General features: G+C 51.4%; 2 protein-coding genes across 2 annotated transcripts; both read right to left on the reverse strand.

Moving 5' to 3' along the window:
* Positions 1 to 3,016: 3,016 nt before the first annotated feature.
* C1QTNF6 (C1q and TNF related 6) lies at positions 3,017 to 5,478 on the reverse strand. The gene is made up of 2 exons (XM_009947993.2): positions 5,190 to 5,478; positions 3,017 to 3,564 (listed from the first exon to the last, which is right to left on the reverse strand). The coding sequence occupies exons 1-2, from the start codon at positions 5,476 to 5,478 to the stop codon at positions 3,017 to 3,019; spliced, it is 837 nt and encodes a 278-aa protein (XP_009946295.2).
* Positions 5,479 to 17,016: 11,538 nt separating this feature from the next.
* SSTR3 (somatostatin receptor 3) lies at positions 17,017 to 18,252 on the reverse strand. The gene has a single exon (XM_009961245.2). It carries the CDS (start codon positions 18,250 to 18,252, stop codon positions 17,047 to 17,049), a length of 1,206 nt encoding a protein of 401 aa, XP_009959547.1. The 3' UTR covers positions 17,017 to 17,046.
* Between the last annotated feature and the right edge of the window lie 2,766 nt (positions 18,253 to 21,018).

Consider the following 21,018-nt stretch of genomic DNA (forward strand, 5'->3'; position numbering starts at 1 on the left):
AAAACACATATGCTTACTAAGTACGTAAAATTTCACAAGATAAAAGGTCTGATCTCCCTTAAAAGAACTCTTAATATCAGCCCAGCCTTCCTCAATATAATTCATTAAGTACTTTAAGCCTAATCCTACAGTCCACTGTATTGTTCTGGTTTTTTGGTACTTTCCAAAGTATCCTTCCTTGAATTTGTTTAAAGCTTTCCCAGCAAAGAGGAGTAGGTTGTCATAATTAAAAGTGTTCAAGCAGTAAATATCTTTAAGGTAATGATTCTCCACAAAGGAAAGAGACAGAAGATTGCCAAGGACTGTCCAGGGAAGTTTCAGAGCTGAGTTAAGCTTTGTCTCTTGCAGGTCAGTGTCTTTTCCATCATGCTATTCGGCGATAACCAGAGCTAGAAGGAATAGGTTGGGAGGGAAAAGCAGATCTAAGTGCAAAACAACCAGGGAAAAAAGTTTAATACCACTGAAAAAAAATATATATACAAAAGTTCTTAGAGTTTGTTTGGTTTTGTAACATAAAGCACCATTAATTCCACAGTACATTACAACTCAGCCTACTACACTTTCCAGAAAGCACCCAATACTCCTGAAATCTGATTTAGCACCAAGGGATTGCCATCTTGTTTAGCACCAAGAAACCTGTTAAACACACTCTTTGGTCCCCCTGCCCCCCTCTATCATGTGCATCAGGCACCATCTGGCTGCTCATGGGTAGCACAAGAGACCTATCACCGGCATTCAAACACCAAATAGAAAAGGAGGAAGAAGGAAGCTTGTTTCTGGAGATATTCAGTGTTAGAAAGGCTTGCTTCTCTTCAGGGAGACACAAGGGCACTACACACTGTAAATACACCTTGTCTGGGTTTGTAGCCTGTTGAGGAAGAGAGAAAGGGATTCAGTCCTGAGCATCACCTCCAGCATGTTGCTGCCTCTCTACTGCTTGAAATCCTGTCTCTGAGCAATTCCACGTGCTTGAACTGCTAAGGGAGGGGAAGAAACTCACAGTCTCCTTTAGTTCCCATGATCCCATCATCACATGTTTCCCTGGGAAAAAAAATAGCTTTGCTTCAGTGAAACCTTGTTTTTATACCCATTGCCTCAGTGATAGTGGTGGGGAGGATCCATGGCAGAAAGTGCCTGAAACTCATTCCAGTCTGTACAGCTTCCTCAGCAAAGCAGGGAGGGTAAGTAAACAGGGCAAGAGGGAAAATGTCCTGCAATTCTCTCAAGTTAATTTTTAATATTTACCCTGGGTCCCTGTGCCTTTGCCATCCTGGGTTGAGCATACTGGACCTAGTCCTGTAGAATGATGCATATCTCCTATGGGAGAGCTCTGGTAGTCCCAGGTGCTATAGGCAGAGACCATGGCTAATCATGAGACTGCAGAAGCTAGAAAAGTCAGAAGACTTCACTGTCAGTGATGGGCAGAGGAGAAATACAGTTTCTGTATTCCTGTCCTGAGACTCAAAAAAGAGACAACTCTTGGCACTGCAGTTTATGAGAGCATCACAACATGTGGAAGTAGGTTTCCCAAAGTGCTGAGTCAGCCTCACCTGCTCCTCCAGGACTGGGGCAATCCCAAACGGATGTGAGTGACAGCAGTGTGAGACCAGTACAAATGGTACCGCAAAACCCTACCACTGGCATTCCTTTCCCTCTGTGACATCTCCAACCTGGCAAGAAGAGCGAGGGTTTCTTTTAGCCACATGTTTTTCTCAGTTGCTCTGATGAGATTGCCAGAAAAGGGCACAGAGCGTGTGGCAGGGAAGATTTTAACCTTGGGGCAAGGTGCTGTGGTCTCATCTCTCCCTCTTCCATCACAAAGGCAAAGAGGTGCCAACCTGCCCAGGTTTGGAACTGATTCAACGGCAATTGCCCTTATAGCCTCCAGCTCAGGTCCTGAAATATCGGTCCCTCAATAGCAATGTAGGAGAACCACCTTCAGGAGGACAATGTAACAGCATGCAGGAGCCAGGACCTGATTCTTCCCTCACACTAGCGAGTGTAAGGGATAGCTGCTGATATCAATGGAAGGGCATTGGTGCACCTCTGCCAAAGAAGAGAGAAGATTCTGGTTCACTGTCTGGACTAGCTTCCCACAGCTGGGAAACCAAGACCAAATAACACCCCAGGGGAGGTTTGGGAGGGTTGTCTCTCTCTCTCTCATTCTGTACTTATGATCCCTAGTGGGAATAGAGCAGTGGGCTCTACTGATTCAACAGCAGATGCCTCTGAAGGGTCTGGCTGAGTGTCTAACCCTTCATCTCTTTGAAGAGCTAGAGTTAACACAGAACGATACAATCCCACCAGGCCTAGATTTTACAGAATCACAGAATGGTAGGGCTTGGAAGGGAGCTCTGGAGAACTAGTCCAACCCCGCTGCCGAAGCAGGAACATCTAACCTGGACTCTGTGACCCAGAAGGGTGTCTAAGAAAAGCCAATGACATATTTCAGAAGGCAAACAGCCCCCTTTTTGGAAAGACAGTATCGTCTCTCACCATTCCTACGTTCTCTCACTGCTCCTACATCTTCCTTGTCCTTCAGGAGGCCATCAGACCCCAGCCCGCTCTCTAGATTACACGTGTGAGAGATGACATTATGGCCGTGTTGCAGACAGCAAAACTGGCATGTCTTGCTGGGATGGAGAGGAGCCAGGATGCATCCGGGCAGCGGGGACTTTCTAGCCCTTTCTACAAGAGTCATTTTTGTATGAAGCCCCAAGGAGGGACACATCCTTGTGAGCTGTGTCTGGCAGATTTAGAAGAAGCCAATAACCTATGTTGGGGTCATGAGGTGAGGGGGTGAGAGATGGTAATGTCATGCTGTAAGTGGACAGATACAGGCCTGGCTACAAGAGACTGTGAGGTGGGAGCCAGTGTGGCAAGTTTCACACTCAGTGCTTGAGACCTGACAGGCCCATTTCTAAGTGATTTGCAGTGGTTGCGGGCAGTAAAGAGAGAGAGAGAGAGAGAGGAAGAAGGAAAAGGCCAAAGAGGCCCCAAGGAGGAGGAGAGGCAGTTAGTCAAGGCTGGGCTTGACCAGGTACCCGTTGAAGGTGATATACACGTCAACATCATCACTGTAAATGGCATTCTCCCGCTCCCGCTTGTAGAGCCTCACCCAGATCTCATCATTTTCCTGAAGTTCCAGCATGAGGCTTTGGCTCTGCATGATGCTGCGGTCACTGGGTTGGGCATACAAGATGACCGCCTCTTCTTCATTGTGCATGATGTGCATGTAGGTCTCCTTGAAGTTCCAGGTGTGGACATTGAGGCTGAAATAGTAAAGTCCACCTACATAGCAGTAGAATTTGCCATTGAACATGTCGAAGTGGCTGTAGAGGTTGACGAAGACAGTGTCGAAGATCAAGACCTGGAAGCCCTCACTGCTGTGCAGTGCTTTCTTGCGACCAACGGAGAATGCAGCGTACTGATGCTTGCAGGAGTCTCCTGCTGTGCCCATCTGTCCTTTACTGCCTTTCTGGCCCTGGGCACCCCTCTCACCTCGTGGTCCTTCTTTGCCCCATTTCCCTGGCATCCCAGGCTCTCCTCGGTCTCCTTTCTCTCCTACAAAAGGAAGCAGAGGACGCAACTCCTGTGTGATACCAGAGGCAGAGGTGGAAGTGGTGGTGAGAAAGCCTAACGAGGAGGCAGAGGCTTGCTCAAGGACAGGGAAATGCCAGAAGAAGAAAGGCTCCTGAGGGTCACAGTATCATTGTGCTTCATGGGAAAGAAGCCAGCAAAGCTCTGGGTGTGACTGGGTTCTCTTCTCTTACGAACCCCCTGTTTACCACATGATAGGGCCTTGCTGGAGGCACTAGGACCTGTCCCTAGGAGACTTCGGCTTGAGAGGGAGCCCACTAGTGCAAAGTACCACTGGGGCTCTTGGCCTCTTCTTCCTCTTCCACACTCCTCTACCCCCACCACAGCCCCTGCCCTCCCACACACCTCTCCTATGACCCAATTATCCTCATAGTGTGCACGCTGTTCTTGCTGTAGGCTGGAGAAGGGGAAGAAGTGTTAATGCCTGTGTGAGAATATGACTAGAGAAGGACAATGAGGTAGGTCAGAAGGAAAAGATCCAAGCTGAACTTGGTGGATGGTGCAGTGCAAGTTAGAGGCCTGATACTTTGACAACACCAGCATCCTTTGGGCAACCTCTATAATTAATACTGCAGTTCTACCCTGGGGTTTGTGCGTTGCCTGTCACACACTTCGGCAGGCATCAATACAGAGAGAGGGCAGCACCAGAACATACTTTGTGTATAGAGAGAACAGATGGGGGTCAGAGCAGCCTCCAGCACAAGTGGCAACATCCTAAATTTGTGCCTTGTTCTTTTCCTCCTCCCCAACCCCTGTGTGGTATTACGGGTGCCTCTGCAACACCCCATTCTAGTCAGGCCTCTGTCTGCCCCAGACACACTTCTGAGCCTTGGTGGATTGCAGCTATTTCCAGGCTGGGCAGGGAAAGGGGAGCATCTGCCCAGCTAGCCCAAAGGAACCACAGAGCAACAATAAGCAAATGAAGCAGGATCCAGCTGGGAACAGGCTTTTGCCCGCAGCAAAGGCTAAAAGGGGAGCCCTGAAGGGAGGAGCCGATCTAAAATAGGGAGCCTTTTCCCATTAGCCAAGCCAGCCACAGCAGGGTGGAACGAGCTGGGGGTCGCTGCCAGTTAGCCTGGAGGTGCTTGCAAATAGTTGCTATCTCCCCTTGCCCTCCTCCTGCTCCAAAATGGATGTGACCTATGGAGCTGGAGAAGGTTTCCTCACAGCCTTCCCAGGTGCCAATGCCTACCCTCTGAACATGCTTATTTTGCAGCTGGATAGAGACTGCTCCTTCCCTCAGGCACCACAGGACTCTGGAAGTCTGAGGCAAGGACAGTGTCCTCCCAGCTTGGTAAGAGGCTGTCATTGCCACTCCTGTGCTAGAAAGAGCTGGTAGCAGGCGACATCCTGAGACACAGAGGTCACAGCACAGATACGCACTGACTTCCCTCCCTCCAGGCTACTCTTCATCACAGCACAAAATATCCAAACCCTGGGCACAGCGTGTGTGGGCACATACCCTTCAGGACGGCATCTGGCAGTCTGTTAGCACAACCAGCACGCCAGCAACCCAGCTGTCACCTCCACCACAGTGCCACTAGTCCCTGATCAGGCCTTGGCATCCCGGGGCCAAAATGGGCACTTACCCTTCAGTATGGTGATGTTGATATAGGGACGGACCTCTGGCATTGGGTAGGGCAAGTGGTGGTGGTTGGGAGGGAGCGGTGGGGCATCTGTGGAAGAGTCCAGTGGGTCACAACACCGCTTGCAAGCACCAGAGGGTGGTTCTGTGAGGTTGGGTTCATCAGTGGGTGCCCCAAGCACAATGAGAGGGAGAAGAAGGAAGGCCAGGGGTGTTCGCAGGGAAATTTTGTCCATGGTGACCTGGGAAGATATGAGGAAGTGCCAGAGTGAGGTATAAGAAGGGGAGGACATGGGGGATGGAGCAGAGATCACCACAAAACATCCTTCTGAGGCTGCAGCCAGGGGTGGGGTGAAATGGCATTGTCCTGTGGGGCGAGTTTACACGCTTGAAATCCCTGAAGGTTAAAGACTACAATCTAAGTAGCAACCACATGGCTCCAGAGGGTGCCCCACGCCCTTCTGCCCAGACCAATGGAGCCTAGGAGCTAACCTTGGAAGAAGGCTTGACCCTCACTACACAAACCACTGGAACCACTAGAAGATTCAGTCCCTAGGCTGGGATAGAGGAGGGAGACATGGCAAACCACATAGCCCCTGCAGCAAAAGCATGCTTCGGTAGGCTGCTGAATCTGTGTAGAGGGCTGTGAAAAACTTCTCCAGTCCTCCAGTCACTAGGTATCAGATCTTTGCGGGAGTCTAACCCAACAACTCCCCTATCCCAGCCAGAGTCTGGCCCATATGTCTTTGCAGAGAGACCCCTTCTCCTGCGGGCTGAGAACTTAACTGCAACCCCCTCCTTCCCCCACCACATCCCATCCCTCTTCTATGCTTCAGCCCCCTCCCACCAATGCTCAGCTGTGTTCTCAGCCAAACCCCAGCACCTTCCCAAACAGATGGCCGGCTCCTCAGAGAGCAGCGGGCAGTGCCAGGCCTTTGCAGACAGACCAGAGGGGAGCTGCTCCGCTGCAGAGGGTGAAGGAAGCAAAGCTCGGAGCAGGCAGCCTGCAGAGAAGTATGCTTACGAAACACAGACACGCAAACAAGCTGAGAAAGCCCCTGTCCCAGCCTCTGCCCCCCTTCCCTCTGCCTGCACCCCAGCGCAGCGTGGCAGCTCACCCCGGAGGCTGAGGGCTCCCCTCTGTGCTTCCCAGCCCCTGCTCGTGGGCTCCCCTCTGCCTGCAAAGCCGGCCCCTGGGCCCATGGCTTTAAGAAAGCTGGTCTTGGCACAGGCACTGCTGACTGCTGGCTGGGTGCGCAAGCTGGGCTTGGACCTGCTCCCTCCCCTCTCCTCTCCCTCCCTTTCCCTCCCTGGCTTTGGGCGCTCTCCACTGCAAAGCGGCTTGTGTTTCAGCGCCTTTTAACTCTTTCCTAGGTAGTGCCTTTTCCTTACATACGTTTGGGGTTTTTTTTTCCTCTGCCTTTTCGCTTCCAAACAGCCTAGCCGTGGTCAGCAAAATGCAGGCAGCACTGATTGCAGTCTGTGCAAAGGGTGGGCAGGCAGCAGGGCAGTGTCCCACCCTGAGCATCTCAGGATGGGCAAGGTGAGGCGCATCCGTGCAAGAGACAGACTTTCCTTCAGGTGGGATGGTGCAGGACTCTGCCCTCACTCCTTTGCATTAGTCCCTTGTTCTATGCATTAGCCCTTCACTTGGCTGGCCTTGCGCTCTCCCCAGCTGTGCCTGTCCCACTCAGAGTCCCCAAACTTCACCTTTCATTCCATCCTGCACTGTTTCTTCTGCACATCACTGCAGCCTCTTGCCTCAGGCATGATATTTCTAGCAGGCTCATCTGCCAACTGGGAGAGGTATCCATTTTTTCCCTCTCTGGTCATCCGCTCTCCCTGGGCAGAGCCCCAAGCCTTGCACTCTGGCGCGTGTCATCCCCTGGTCATGTCCCCCCGTTAGGCCCTGGACTGAACAGTTCGTGTGGGAGGGGTGTGCCTGGCCTGAAGCACTGCCCGGCTGTGGGGAGCTGTCTGCCAGCAAAGCTGAGGATCTGGAGCAAACCCTGGCCGTGATCTTTGCCCCCAGCCTGGCGCCAAGCTGATGTGCTTGTGCTGTTGGGGTGAGCACTACATGGCTGCACCAGAACCTGGGAGTGAAGGACGTTTTGTGGGGGAAGAGTGGAGAGCGGGACAGACTGGAGACCTTTCTTACAATGCAGAATCTGTTGGGAAGAGGATTTTGGGGATCCCACCCCACAGCAAAACTGGATTTGTGAAGTTATACCCTGGGGGGGTGCACATATGTGTCTTTGGGAGGCAGGAGGAAGGATGGGCAATATCTCTCTTCTGCAGGGGCCAGAAGTGCCAAGTCAGCACTGCGCCTCCTGCGATTTCCAAGAGAAGCTGGAGAAGGCTCCAAGGTTTCTGAGGGGGAAAGGGTTTTGTGCATGTCTACGTGTGCTTGGACTTTTTTTTTCTGTTTTCCTTCTCCCATTTGTTTGGTTTGGGAATGGGAGGCCCCACTTCCCAGAGAGTGGCTGGCGGTTGGCAGGACCCCAGCACCACTGGAGAAGCAAGCGGAAAACTCTGGGAAAATATGTGCTGCGAGCCGGGGGGAAGGGAGGAAGGGGGGCTGGGATGCCTGGAGATATTCTCAGGCTGCCTGTCAGCCTGGAGCTCAATGAACATGGAGTGAACATGCCTCCCAACCCCAGGCAGGAAGAGGACCAAGAAATTCACTGCTGTGCTCGTGAGTTCCTAGGCAGGCTCCAGCACTGACATGCCATGAGACCCACTGCAAGTCTCCCATGTCTGCCTGTGCCTCAATTTCCCCTTTTAGAAAATGAAAGGGGAAAGGTTAGGGCAACAATTCTTGTTAATGGAGCCTTGCCAGCTGACAGAAGCAGGGTTTTTTTGATCAGTTGTGTTGTCTACTGCTGCCTGCTGCTGGTGGGGATTTCGGCATCTGACAGTACTACTGAAAGCCAATATATTTTCTGGGGTGCATGAAAACTCAGACTAACACTGAAGGCAAAGCTCCTCTCTGTCCCATCAAAGCTATTGCAGTGCCTCACTCCCTCCCTCAGGTTTTCCTGTCTGGCTTATTTCTGAAAATGACATTACCCACCTTTGCAGCTCTTAGCCTTAGGTCTGGCCTCCTCTACCTTTCCAAGGGGAACAGGTAGCAGGGAGGCCATTGTCCTAATTTCCGTCCCACATTTCCATCTGCACTCACAAGTTGCTCACAACCAAGCAAATGTTCTTCGTGGAGGACTTCATCCGCTGGGGCCTTTGCCTTTTTCTCATCTGACTGCAAGAACAGCTCACAGTGGGCAGTGAGTAGGACTTTGTATTTAATGTCTCATCTAAGCTGTATAGGGACCCGCAGGGAGCCAGCAAACAAAGATTTCCACTGGTGGCATTGCCCAGCAGGGCAGCAGTTTATGCTGGTAAAGACACTTCTGCCAGGGTAATATCACACTACTCCCTGAAGGGAACTGGCTGTACCAGCAACATTTTGCCAGGGCAGCCACATTTGCAGGAGGTTTTGGCTTGTACAGCTGAAGGCTCGAAGATACAAGTTTTGAGAAAGCTATCCAATAACCCTGTGCCAGCCACGCTTTTAAGTGTAACCCAAGCCTGAAGGCACCTTGTGCTCTCAACAATCTTCCCTCTACCTCATCACACACTCTGCCTTGGAGGCAGCCCAGGGAAGCTCTGGCCAGATTGGACCACAAGAATCCCTGCTCAAAAGCAGCTCCTTCCTCCTCCTTCTACACTTCCTCCCTTCTCCTGCAATTTCCCCCAACATGGCAAAGTAGGGGGATAAAGCCTGGCTCTCCCCAAGTGACTGCCTTCATCCTATTAACCCTCTTTACCATAGGTACAGAAGGAAGGAAATGACTTTGATGCTTTCTCCCCTTTCCAGCCCCTGTATAGAGCTCAGCTCCCCTGCTGCATATGTGGATCCCCTGCCCTGCTACACATACACACATACTCACATCCACCCACAAACACCAACACACTAGTCTTTCATGCATGGCTCCTCCCTCACCAAAACCTCCGGAGCAGAGGTATCACCCGTACCAATAGGCAGAGAATCGGCCCCTTCTCTTCCCCTTCCTGGCTGCTTCTCTTCCACCACAGCCGCTTTCCCTTTCCCCTTTTCCCCACCCCTCTGCCCCGACTCTCCAAGAGCATCGCAAGCCAGGAGGGGAAGCAGAGGACCTCTTACCTCCGCTCCCCTCCGGAGGGGTCCCGCGTTGGGTTATCCGTATCCTCAGCTGCTCCTGGTTAGCAGCGCAGGAAGGGAGGGTTGGCGGGGCCCAGCTGACTCCAGCCAGATGCTCGCCAAGTGCTCTTATGTAATTACTGTCTTTTCCATCCTGCCTCCGAGGCCTTTGTGAGTGCCTCCCCCCCTGCTCTGGCCCGTGTCAGGCTTGGCTCTCCCTCCCTCCCTCCTTCCACCCACCCCGCACAGCATCACGATTTGCTCAGCTCAACAGCTGATTCCTCCTGGAAGCAAACTTCAGGCTTTTGGCTACTGCTGTTGCTACCCTTGGACAGAGAGCTCACATGTGTTTTGAGAGCTGGGAAGTGATGGGCAGCACTGCTCTGTGCTCTTCTCCATCACTGCCCAACCGCTGCCGGGTACCTTTGCCTTGCCCTTCCATAGTGCTTGCAAACAGGGAGAGGAACACCAGAGACACGGAAAGGTGGCAGTGTGTTTTTATGCTTCAGTACTTTGGGGTGCCCTCGGGTTACCCTGTAACAGCAGCTGGCCCTCTGCTGTATCGGGATCACTGATCATCTCTGGCCAAGCTGCAGAGGGGGTTGGGAAGACAAGATGACCTTTAAAGGTCCCTTCCAACCCAAAGTATTCTGTGATTCTGTGATAAGATTAATTTTTTCCAGCCTGTGGACTCCACGGCTGCGCATGAGGCTTGTGTAACAGCCGGCCCTTGTTACCCAAGAGCACCAACACAATATGAAATTACTGGCTTAGAATATCATGTACATCTGAGGATGGGCAGGCCTGTTGGATGTCAGCTGTGTGGCTACATTTCTCTTGTAACTTCAGCCCATGTGGGGCCTGGACGAACGAGGAATGACAAGTTCCCTGGCTTTATGCAGGCTGCTGCCGAGTTTAAGGGCACTTCTGCCAGCAGGGATTTCTGTTGTGGGCTGCTCGGCGGCCTGGACTGTCTCACACAGAGATCAAGGCCTGGCAAAGCCACTACATTTTTTTGCTGTGCATTGCTGAAACGCCACGTGGCTGAGGAGCAGCTGAAAGAGCCATTCACCTGTACTCATCGCTAGAGCAAAGCTGTTGCTAGACTTGGCAGTCTCTGGCACTGAGCATGAAAGCGTGAGCTTGTCTCCCACTTCCCACTGCCCCCACAGCTAGTCCGAGACACCGCATGTCTGCCAGACACAGCTGAATGGTGTATCCAAGACTGGCTGACAAGCTGCATCAGCTGGAGATGCCTTGCAGCTGAGGGCATGTCATCCACGCTGCCCCTCTCCCCATAGGTAGCTTTTCCAGCTTGAGTGTCCCATCTCTTACCCCCACCTTGTGACCTTGCCTGTGAGACCAGTGAGACAAGAAGCTGTGCCAGTATTTACCCCAAACTCTGGCATGTGACTACAAGTGCTAACTCTTCTGCAACCAGCAACTTCGCTGCCTTGTGAGCGTCTAGGCCCAACAGATTGGCTGGGTGGAAGATACCAGATGACAATGCAGCCTGTTTCAACCAGTTCTTCAGCTGAGCCTGCTGCCTTCTGCTTCTCTGCATCTGAACGCGTCTGAATGCCTCTCCTTCCCATCCACTCCTATGTAGACCCAGGAGTTTTTACCCCTGTGCTGTCCCCTCCTACACATGCTCCTAGCCCTGCCCTGAGCAGTTATCACTGGGAGCATCTCAACTCTCACAAGGAGTGCTGAGAAAGGGAAACAGTGGTTAGAGTAAGAAAAACTTTCTTCAGAGGTACTCATGAGCTTTCTTACCAAAGAAACAAGCACTCTGTGGCAAGAGGGGGGAAGCTGGTGTTTAAGAGCTCACAGAAACCTCGGATCTGTGACAGGTACTTCCCATTAAGCGAACCATCCTGACACTGGGGTGGGGGGTTTGAAACAGAGAGGTTCCACCATCGCTTAGTAGCGCTGTCCTGAGTCTGGTCCTAAAACCAGTCAACAGGGCAACTGTCCTGCCACCTCCTCTGGCCATCTCATCCAGTATGAACATATTCATCACTCCATCTTCAAGGCACGGGGCACAGGTGTTGTTCGATACCCCTGCAGCAACGCTCGATGCTTTTCACAGCAACAGATCTCTGCTGCAGCTGTACAATGCCTTGCAGCAGCTACAATGCCCCTGAGGGTCTAACAGAGGGCTCTGCATGGTGAATATGCGGGATTTCCTCTTGGAAATCTTAAGATAGCGGCGTCCTGACAACACCCTCCCGCTCCTGCAGGCAACACACCGCGGGGGCGTGCAGGGGTGCAGCATCCCCGCCGGGCACAGCCCCGCCTCAAACCCGACACGTTTCCAGGTGGGAAAAGAGCAGCCGTGTGAGAAGCGGGCAGGGTCGGGCCGCGGCCTGCCCCGGCTGCCTGCCCGCCCGGCGGCTGCCGACTCCCCCCTGCAGGCCGCGCCGCGCAGCGCGGCCCGGCCCGGCCTCCCCCTCCCGGCCCCGGCCCGGCCCGGCCCGGCCTCCCCCTCCCGGCCCCGCCGCAGCCCGGCCGCCTGCCAACGGCGGGCAGCCGGCTTCGTCCTGCCGATGGGTGGGTGGCACCTGTGGCCGAGGGCAGGTAGGGACCGAGGTGGGCTCGCGTTCCTTCGTCCTCTCTGCCAGCTCCCGCCCGCAGCTTAACAGCTGCTCTGGTTAAAGACCACCAGAAGGAACCGGGGATGGGGCACGGTCCCCGCACGCAGTTTGGGAGCCGAGGTGTATGTATTTCCTTCCCACACGGCCGTGTTTGTCATGTAGCGGAGGCTGTGCCGCAGCCCAGGCACGTGTCTTTAGCTGGCTGCGCTGACGTGCGGGGTATGTGTGCGTGTGTGTTTGTGCATGACGCGGTAAGTGTGAGATCTGAGTGAGCCGGCTGCGTTGTGCGTGGCGTTTGCATATTTTATGCTTGGGAAGGCAAAGAACACCAAGTTTTCCTGAGCAAATATTTGCATATTTTCCACTTGTTCGAGCAGATAAAGCATTTTAATTCTCTGTTGAATCCTCAGGAGAGCCAGGAACATCTTTTCAAGGGTGTTTCCCTTTCTTGGACCTCCCCGTCTCTTTTATCTACTGGCTACCCTATTTCAACAGCTGATTAATTGCTCCTTGCCCCCTCCCCACACCCCCTTGTTCCACGGTCCTGTACAATAGCTGAAGCAGAACGTGGCCTGGGCAGTTTTGCTGTTGCCTGAGCTGAGCTGCTCTGTTTCCCTGCTGATGACAAATACAGCGGCTCCCCAACAATATTAACTGTGGGCTGTGTTAGTAACAGCCTGGAAACGCACCCTTGCCTCTCCATGCTGGAATCCCTCCACGATCGCCATTCACTGCCCTTCCAGTTTCTCTCCTGAAGATCCACTGCAGAACAGAAGTGTCACACTGAGTGGATCCTAAGCTGCTCCAGCACACTGTTGGGCTGGCAGAAATGTGCTCGGATGTGCATGTATGGTGGGTCCGTGTGTGGGGAGGGTCGTTTGCAAGGTCCGGTTATCATCTCCCAGTTTTAGCCCATGCCTGGGTATGAAGGTGCATGCGCCATGTTCTTGTGTTCGTGCTTAGGCCAAGAGGTACGTGCATGTCTGGGTATGTGTGCATCTGTGTGGGTGGCCATATATAATCTCACGCACACACAGATATACTTGAATCAAAGCACCCACAGACATGAATATGTATATATATTTATACACACTCACACAGTCGCATGCACCCACACATACACGCATGCTGTCACATCAATACTCATTTATATGCATGTATACACATCACATACATATGCCTCTCAATATCTGCTCTTGTGCACTCTGACGTGTGCATATGAACTCCCTGATCAGCTGGCAGAATGGGCTGTCCGTGTCTCTAACACCCTGTCTATGATCAAACATTCGCTGGGAAGAGGCATTGCCCAATGCTGCTGAAATCATTGCGGCCCTTTCTAGTCTTGCAGCTCTGATCTCTACGTGATGAGAATAAAACCTTTTGTGCAGCACAGGGCTTGATGGAGCCCTTATCTCTGTGTCTCTGCACCCGGAATAGAAAAATCCATTTCCACATCTGACTGGAACAAATTCCCCTGAACACAGCCAGAATTTCACTTAGCCACTGCGCACAGTCCCCACGGCCTCTGGGTTGCCCAGAGTCAACTGCACCGTCGTTAGTAGGGGGATCACAAGGGCAGCTGGATTAATGTTATTACCACAGAAAAAGCTGGGGATTCACCAGGAGAGAGACAGAGCTGAGGAGAGAGGTAGGGGTCAGGAGGCAGTGAGGTACCATCCGTCATTCCAAACGTCTGTTCCTATGAAAAGCAGCTTTTTAATCAATGGTGGTAATTTGCGGAATTTTGTAGCGTTTGTTTTCTCCTCATTAATTTCAGACAAAACATACCTTTTCTTTTCCTTCCCCCAGTCTTATTTTCAGTTCATCTCAATTTTTTTTTTCACAATTTGTCACTGAGAAACAGGGTGTGGTGTAGGGGGGAGAAGAAAACACAAGACAAAAATATGATGCTTGTGACCCCCTTTCTTTTAAACTCCTGTTTATACTAAAGACATCCAGACTTTTGCAAGTCTCCCTGCAACACATTTCGCTTTCCCCAGCAGGCTCCCCTGCAGAGCTGCCTTGCTAGTGGGCTCAGACTCCACGTTCAAATTGATGTCCCCTTGGTGCACTTGCTTGATGCTGGCATTGCAGTGCTGGGGCTCTTCAGAGATGTAGGTATTTTAAGCAGCCATCCAGTTGGTTGAGTTTCTTGAGTGGTGACTTGCAGCAGATGGAGCTGCAAAGGCGTGCGAAATGAAGTCTCAGCTCAATTCAGTGGTGAAGCAGAGCTGGTCTGTTAAGTGTGTTGGCAGCCACAGAACTCCCCCATCTCCCCATGGCAGCTGGGCAGCCACTCTGTGGAGAAGGAAACCCTTCCTATATCTGCCCCCCACCTATCTGAGCTCCTGTAAGGTCCTTGTTCGGTGTCACATGCCTTCTTCAGTGCCTGGTCATCAACTAGGAACAGCGCTACATGCTCCCCAGCTAATACCATTTCTCCTCTGTCCTACAGTGATGGCTGTGCCAGTGGTGCCCAGCGTTCACCTTGCCCTGCTCCTCACTGCAAGAGGAGCAACACAGACCCGCATTTAAAGTGATGCATTGTCCATCTACCTGACCACTTGGTAGCCAGGCCTTTTAATCTTTCTACTGTTTGTTGCCCCATATAGTGATAGAGAAGCAGGAGATTTGGCAGTTCATCATTCTGCTAGGATTTCTTGATTGTGTTTCGTCCAGTGGATGCTGCAGGAGCTCCCCAAGTGAAAAAAAAAAAAAAAAAAAAAAAAGAGGCTTTTTTAGTCCAACAGACTGTGTACCCGACACCCATGAACAGTTTGGCTGCTCTTCTCACTGGGGCCTACAGCGTGGGCAGCTGATGCATGGATGGAAGGAGGAGAAGATGTGAAGAAGTAGCAGAGGATAGAAACTGGCTACCAAGCACTTTCTTTTCCCCATGAGTTGAGCCTGAACTCCTGGGTGTCTGACTGTCCATACTCAGGGGAGCAAGTGCACTTTGTAAGAGGAGCTAAGCAATAGCTGTGTGGTATCGATGGTAGCTCTGCTCCTGAGCCTGAGCCTACAGGCACAGACAGCTTGGCACCAGCACCCCAGGCTCAGAGGAAACAAGAGGATGGAGGATTCATAGGGACAGTCTTTCTCTGTCAGGGAGACAATGGCTGTACCAGTGGCTGAGAGTACAGCTGAATGTCTTTTGCTTGGTCATGTCTGCAGTCCTTCCTGCCTTTTCTCTGCTCTCTGGCCTGGCTGGGACCTGTCTCCTCACCCGATGCCCTGTGACAGTCCTTTCCCGAACTCAGGCGCCCTGCACTTCAGTTCCGCTGATGCCTTCCAGGCCTTCACTTCTCACATTGCCTTCGGGTGACCTTGTCTCTTGCTTCCTCATGAAGTGGTTCTGTTCCCATCATCCTCAGCTGCTGCAGCTTGTTCTGCTTCCCTGTCCAGGGCTTTTGTCTTTTGTCCCAGCACACCTGACCCCATGACATCCCTTCACATCTCATGCTTTCTCTCAAGTGGCCTGTGAAATATCTTTCCATCACCCAGCCAGTTCTTGTCACTGACCCTCCACTGGCTGCCTCTTCCAACATCTCCAGACCTCAGGAAGGCGAGTCTTCTCCTGGTGGGTCCCTCCTTCCCATTTCTCAAAATAATTTGTGGAAAAAAGTGCCCAGATATAACCAAGGGCTATGGTATGAGAGTCTTGGTGGCTGTAGCTTAGCAACAGCACTCATAGAGAAGTTCAAGGTGTGGGGACAGACACTTAGCAGAGCCTGCAGGAATGAAACCAAAGTGGAGAGAGAGACCTTCATCCCACTCGCCCTTGTGCATTGCTGCTCCTCTAGCCTGCACACTGAGACAGACCCACCCACAACTTCCCTCCAACAACTGGTGCGCAGAAGCAAGCATTTATCCAACACTCACAGCAACACACGTACTCTCACACTCTTACCCAAGAAGTCACACGCGAGCACATTTTTATGTGCCCAACCCACGTGCATCTCCCACCAGCCCTGATTCCTCAATCTCTGATCCTATTCAGCCATTCTCATACATGCACAGTCCAGTGATCAAACTTTTGCATACAACCACCTTTGTGCACATGCAGACACATAATTTCTTCATCCTGAGCCAAATACTCTACCGTCTCCCACAAGACAAATCAGTTCCTAGCATTGCCCAGACTCCTGCAACCATACCTCTCACACACTGGAGATTTCCCCGACCTCCCTCTGCTCTCTGTCCCCGTCCCATACTGATACATGCCTTGATCTCCTGTACCAGCCAAACGTTAGTCCATACAGAGATCAACTCATCTCAAAGACATTGTGTATGCTCAAGAAGAGCCAAATCTATAGCACCTCCCTCCCCTAAACACACAGAATGGTTCTGCCCAGTTGGCTTTTTAAGTCCAAAGGGGTTTTGTTTATTTACAATAAGGCTTAGGGAGAGGTAAAGGGAAAGGGCATTTCAGCTTGTAAGAAAACCTGCTTTCAACCCATGCCTCGTTGTTTTCTTCTCTACCCTCGTTATGTCTTCCACCAGGGTGCAGAGGCACCAGGAAAACCCTGGAGAATGTGAGGTGCAGGAAAGAAATGTCCCATTTGCTCTCCCAGGTAAGTCTTATCAGCCTGTCCAGAGTCCATGAGAGCCCTGGAAAGAAAGAGGAGGCTTTGAGCAGTCAGAGTGGTCTCCAGCCATGACCAGCATGGGTAGGAACATTGTCCCCAAGACTTATTAGAAAGCTAGAGGCAGGGTCAGCCATTCATGCAACTGGCTGGTGTGTCTTCGCTGCAGACATCTTTCCTTCTCATTTTTCTTTTAGGATAAACCGCTTCTCAAGTTTATAACGGAGATAATCAAGGCACTGGGATGCCTATTTATTGAATATGCCATCTGAGGACTTCAGTGAGGTGCCACAGCCAGATGGCAGCTGATGCCCTTCACGGATGGGTCATTGAAGGATGAATCATGCAATCTAGGGCTGACCTTGCTCTCTCCATAAAGTCAGTGCCCATATTTAATATTCCCTTGTATCAATGTCTCCCATTGCCTTTGAGGTGGAAAAGCACAGAGGGTGAAGGGGATCCCATATCCCAATGTGTCTTTCCCCTGCACCATCCCTTTCATCATAAATAACTGACATGCAACTTGTTGCTCTTTTCGCATCCTGCGGGCTCCTCAGGGAGTGGTTTTTGCTCATTGCTTTCTCCTTCCCCACTGGTTAAAGGGTGCTCCTGCCTGTCATTACCATTCTGGGTGATCTTGCTGATCTCACCCTCTTCCCCTTCATCATCAGTCTTCTCTGGGAGGCATGCTGGCACCTCCTGGCTCTGGACTCGGCGGGACGGCCTGAAGATGGCCCTCCTGAAGCCCTGCTTGAAGCGGTAGGAGAGGAAGCCATAGATGATAGGATTGGCACAGCTGTTGGCATAAGGCAACACCACCACGAGGAAGTAGACGCCAAAGAGGGATGGCTCCTCTGGCAGTGGGCAGACAACATTGATTATGTTGAGGACGTAGAAGGGGAGCCAGCAAAGGACGAAGACAGCCACAACAGCCACCACCATGCGGGTCACTTTGCGCTCTGAAAGCTTGTGCTTGGAGGACAGAGCCCTCACCCGCCTGCCGGAGGAACGAACCTTCACAACGATAAGAAGATAGCAGAGACAAATCACCAGCAGTGGCCCAAAGAAGCCCAGGGTGGCAGTGTAGACAATGAAGCCCGCTCGCCACACCGAGGCAGGCTCTGGCCACTGGATGTGACATGTGCTCATCCCTAAAGGGACGTCTGAGAAGACGACCACAGGCAGTACCACTACGGAAGACAGCACCCACACAGTTGCACTCACAGCCTTGGCCACCCGTGCTGTCCGCCATTTGGAGGACTTCCCTGGGTGGACCACAGCCAGGTAGCGGTCAACACTCATCACCGTCAGGCAGAAGATGCTGGTGAACTGGTTGATGGCATCCACGGCCATCACCAGGCGGCACATGAAAGATCCAAATGGCCAGTAGGACAGGGCATTTTGTGCAGCCAGGAATGGCAGGCCCAGCATGAAGAGCTCATCAGCTAGGGCCAGGTTCAAGATGTAGACGTTGGTCACCGACTCGCTCACAGAGTGCCGCAGGACCACGTAAATAACTAGAGAATTCCCAGCCAGCCCCACCACACAGACAATGAGGTAGACCAGGGGGATGAGGACACCGCTGACAACCACACCAGGGCTGGCAGTGGTGGAGCTGTTGGGGGTGGTGAAGCCTGCCCAGCTGCCAGAGGCATTCCCCTCGTTCGACACTGCTGGTGTGGGGTGGCTGAAAGCAGAAGTGTCCATAGCAGAGGCAGGGAAGAGGGCAAGGGGGCAGTGTCCGTGCAGGATCAGTTAGCAACCTGGAGGTGAGAGGAGGAGAAAAAAGCCATTGATACTGAGGACATGACAGCCGAACAAGTCACAGATAAAATCATCACATTAACTGTGTGTAGGTATTGACAGGCATGGGAAGTCAAGGTGAGTTTGAGGATGCTGGCAGCCACTGGAAGATGTAAGATAATATCAACCCCATCTAGTCCTGGGAGGCACGGTGGGCATGGAAGGACAAACAGGGACAGGACTCAGTGTGGGCCAATGAATCCTCTCCCCTAGGGAAAGGTCTTCTGGGGAAAGAACCATAGACTAGCATAGGGACAGGGAAATTTCTCGTTTTCTGCTAATGGCTCCGATACTGGTGACATAGTCACCAGGTGCCTGATTCTCATTTAGTGGCAGGTGGGTGTCTTATGAACAAAAGAGGGAAAAGCATCTAGTGATGAAGTGCCATTCCAACTCTGGTTCCTCTATTCACTGAGTATCCTCCTGCTTGCTGAAGCTCTTCTTGGACTAGCCAGGTTATCATGGGGTTGTTAGCTCCACCAGCAGGAACAAAAGCACCTCCACTCTCAATCCAAGCTGAGAGGCTGAGCTCAGCACCTGAGCTGGAGGGTAGCAGTGTGGTTTGTGTTATGCCAGTTTGAGAGCAAAGGAAGAGCCGGATTATTTTGGGTACATCAAGAGGTATCAGTCCAGATCTCTCTTGTCTCTTTTCTCTCTCTCTTCTTCTGCACCCTGCAACACACTGCTAATGGAAGAGGCTCTGCCCACCCCAGCTGTTTGCAACACCAATGCAGTGTTCCAGTCTTCCTAATCTGAGGTGCCCAATTGCCTGTCACATCAGGGTTTGGCATGGAAACAGCACTCCGCTCACTCAGAGATAGCCTTGAATAAACAAGCTCGCCACTCGCCACCAGGTCTCTGCTGACAGTGGGTGAGAAGCTGCAGGGAGAGAAGAGACATATAAGGGAAGGACATGCCTTTTGTCTTTTGTCAGGTCTCCAGATATGAGATACAGAGCCCAACACATACTCCAGACAAGAGACGCCCTGGCAAACCTTATGCAGGGGAGATTTGTGATGCTTCCAGGATCACTCCAGTTCCGGCAATGACTGGCAGGGTCATCCTGTTGATGAACTAGCTCCTTGGAAAGGAGGGGTGACTTGGTGGAAGAGAACAGGAAGCCTGAGGCTCACCTTTACCCATCCCAACAAATCTCTTAGGGCTCTGAAGCCTCTTTGTTACTGAAATGAAAACTGAGCATCTCAAAGTAAAGGACTCCCAATATAAACTACTTGTAGGAGGTCAGAAACAATCCACAGACTTTTCTTCCGGATGGGATTCTCTGTAGCAACTTTCTTCACAAATGTTTTAATATTACAGCTTTTGTCCTTTTTTTGTAGATGTCATTCCAACTTCTGGAAACCTTAGGGGAGACTTGAGCTTTAGATGGATTCCTTGGATATCAGATAGGCAAACCCAACAGACTCCACAGATGTATCAGATCTTATGCTGAAAGAACGTCATCTGATAGGCCCATAATAACATGGTTGGGCAACATGTCTTAAGGCCTTTTCTACAGGCTATTGCATAAATGTTTCGTGCTATACTTAAATGGGCTTTGAAGGACTGAAATTGTTTAGACTTTCTTTATTTGCGGGTGCCTTGGGCTGTGACACACTGTCCTGATAGAGGCCTATCTCTTGGGGTGCTGCAGTAATGAGTTGTCCTACACATCATGAGTGGCTGCAAAGAATGGACAGAGTGGGAAGTGATTTGAAACTCTATTTCTAAGCTCGAGTGGTATTTTTTTCCAGTGCTGTTCCAGTGATGCAAGTCACTTGTTGGAGGAAAGGGGAAGGCCACAGCTGCTCTGGGGACAAAGATCCCTGCAAAGGGTGGCAGAGACCAGAACTGTATGTTCATAAAAAGATGATACTCTAAAAGGTGGGGCTGTAGTTAGGAATACCTTTGGATGTTCCTCCTGCATGCAAAGGAATTTCCAAAAAAAAAAATCATTTGGAAACAGCCCTACAAATATCAAATATGGATGGGGACACTCATGCTGGTTCTGAAGAGCATTTGAGGCAGTGTCTAGGGTCTAGACTTCAAAGCTGATTGCTCAGACTGTGGTTTAGCAATACAGCAAACCCAGCCTCAGGGCTCCAAAAGCCCTATCAAAAATGCCAAGGCATGCAACACAAAGCACGGATTCACTATAAACTCATTCTCCTGCTCAGACAGCTGCAGTGGAGAAACTTTGTCTTTAAGCAGGCATAGCTTGTCTGTGCCATTCTAACTTTGTCAAGTACCACCTACCAGCTCAAAAGCTGTATCACACATTCTGGCTAGTTCAACAGAACAACCACGGGACACCAGTGCCTCATCTGGGTTGCATCCACTCTGATGGCTGCTTTGGCAGCACGCAAATAGGTAGGAATTGATGAGGAACCTCAGCCTCCGACTGATAGTGCGTTGGCATCTGCTTGGGGTCTGTTCCTGATGTGGATAGCAACTTGAGGCTTGGGATCCCCTAACAGGTGCTGCCAGAATATACCTGGTCCATACATCTGGAGAGCAGGAGGAAGGCAGAGAGGTAGGAAGAGACAATAAATTGGTGCTACTGCTTTCTTTAGGAAAAAAAAATACTATCTATCTATCTATCTATCTATCTATCTATCTATCTATCTATATCTGCATTGAATGAGAGGAGGAGGTGGATGCTAAAAGCTG

This window comes from Leptosomus discolor, chromosome 1 (assembly GCF_034619465.1).
Source record: "Leptosomus discolor isolate bLepDis1 chromosome 1, bLepDis1.hap2, whole genome shotgun sequence".
Classification (NCBI taxonomy): domain Eukaryota; kingdom Metazoa; phylum Chordata; class Aves; order Leptosomiformes; family Leptosomidae; genus Leptosomus; species Leptosomus discolor.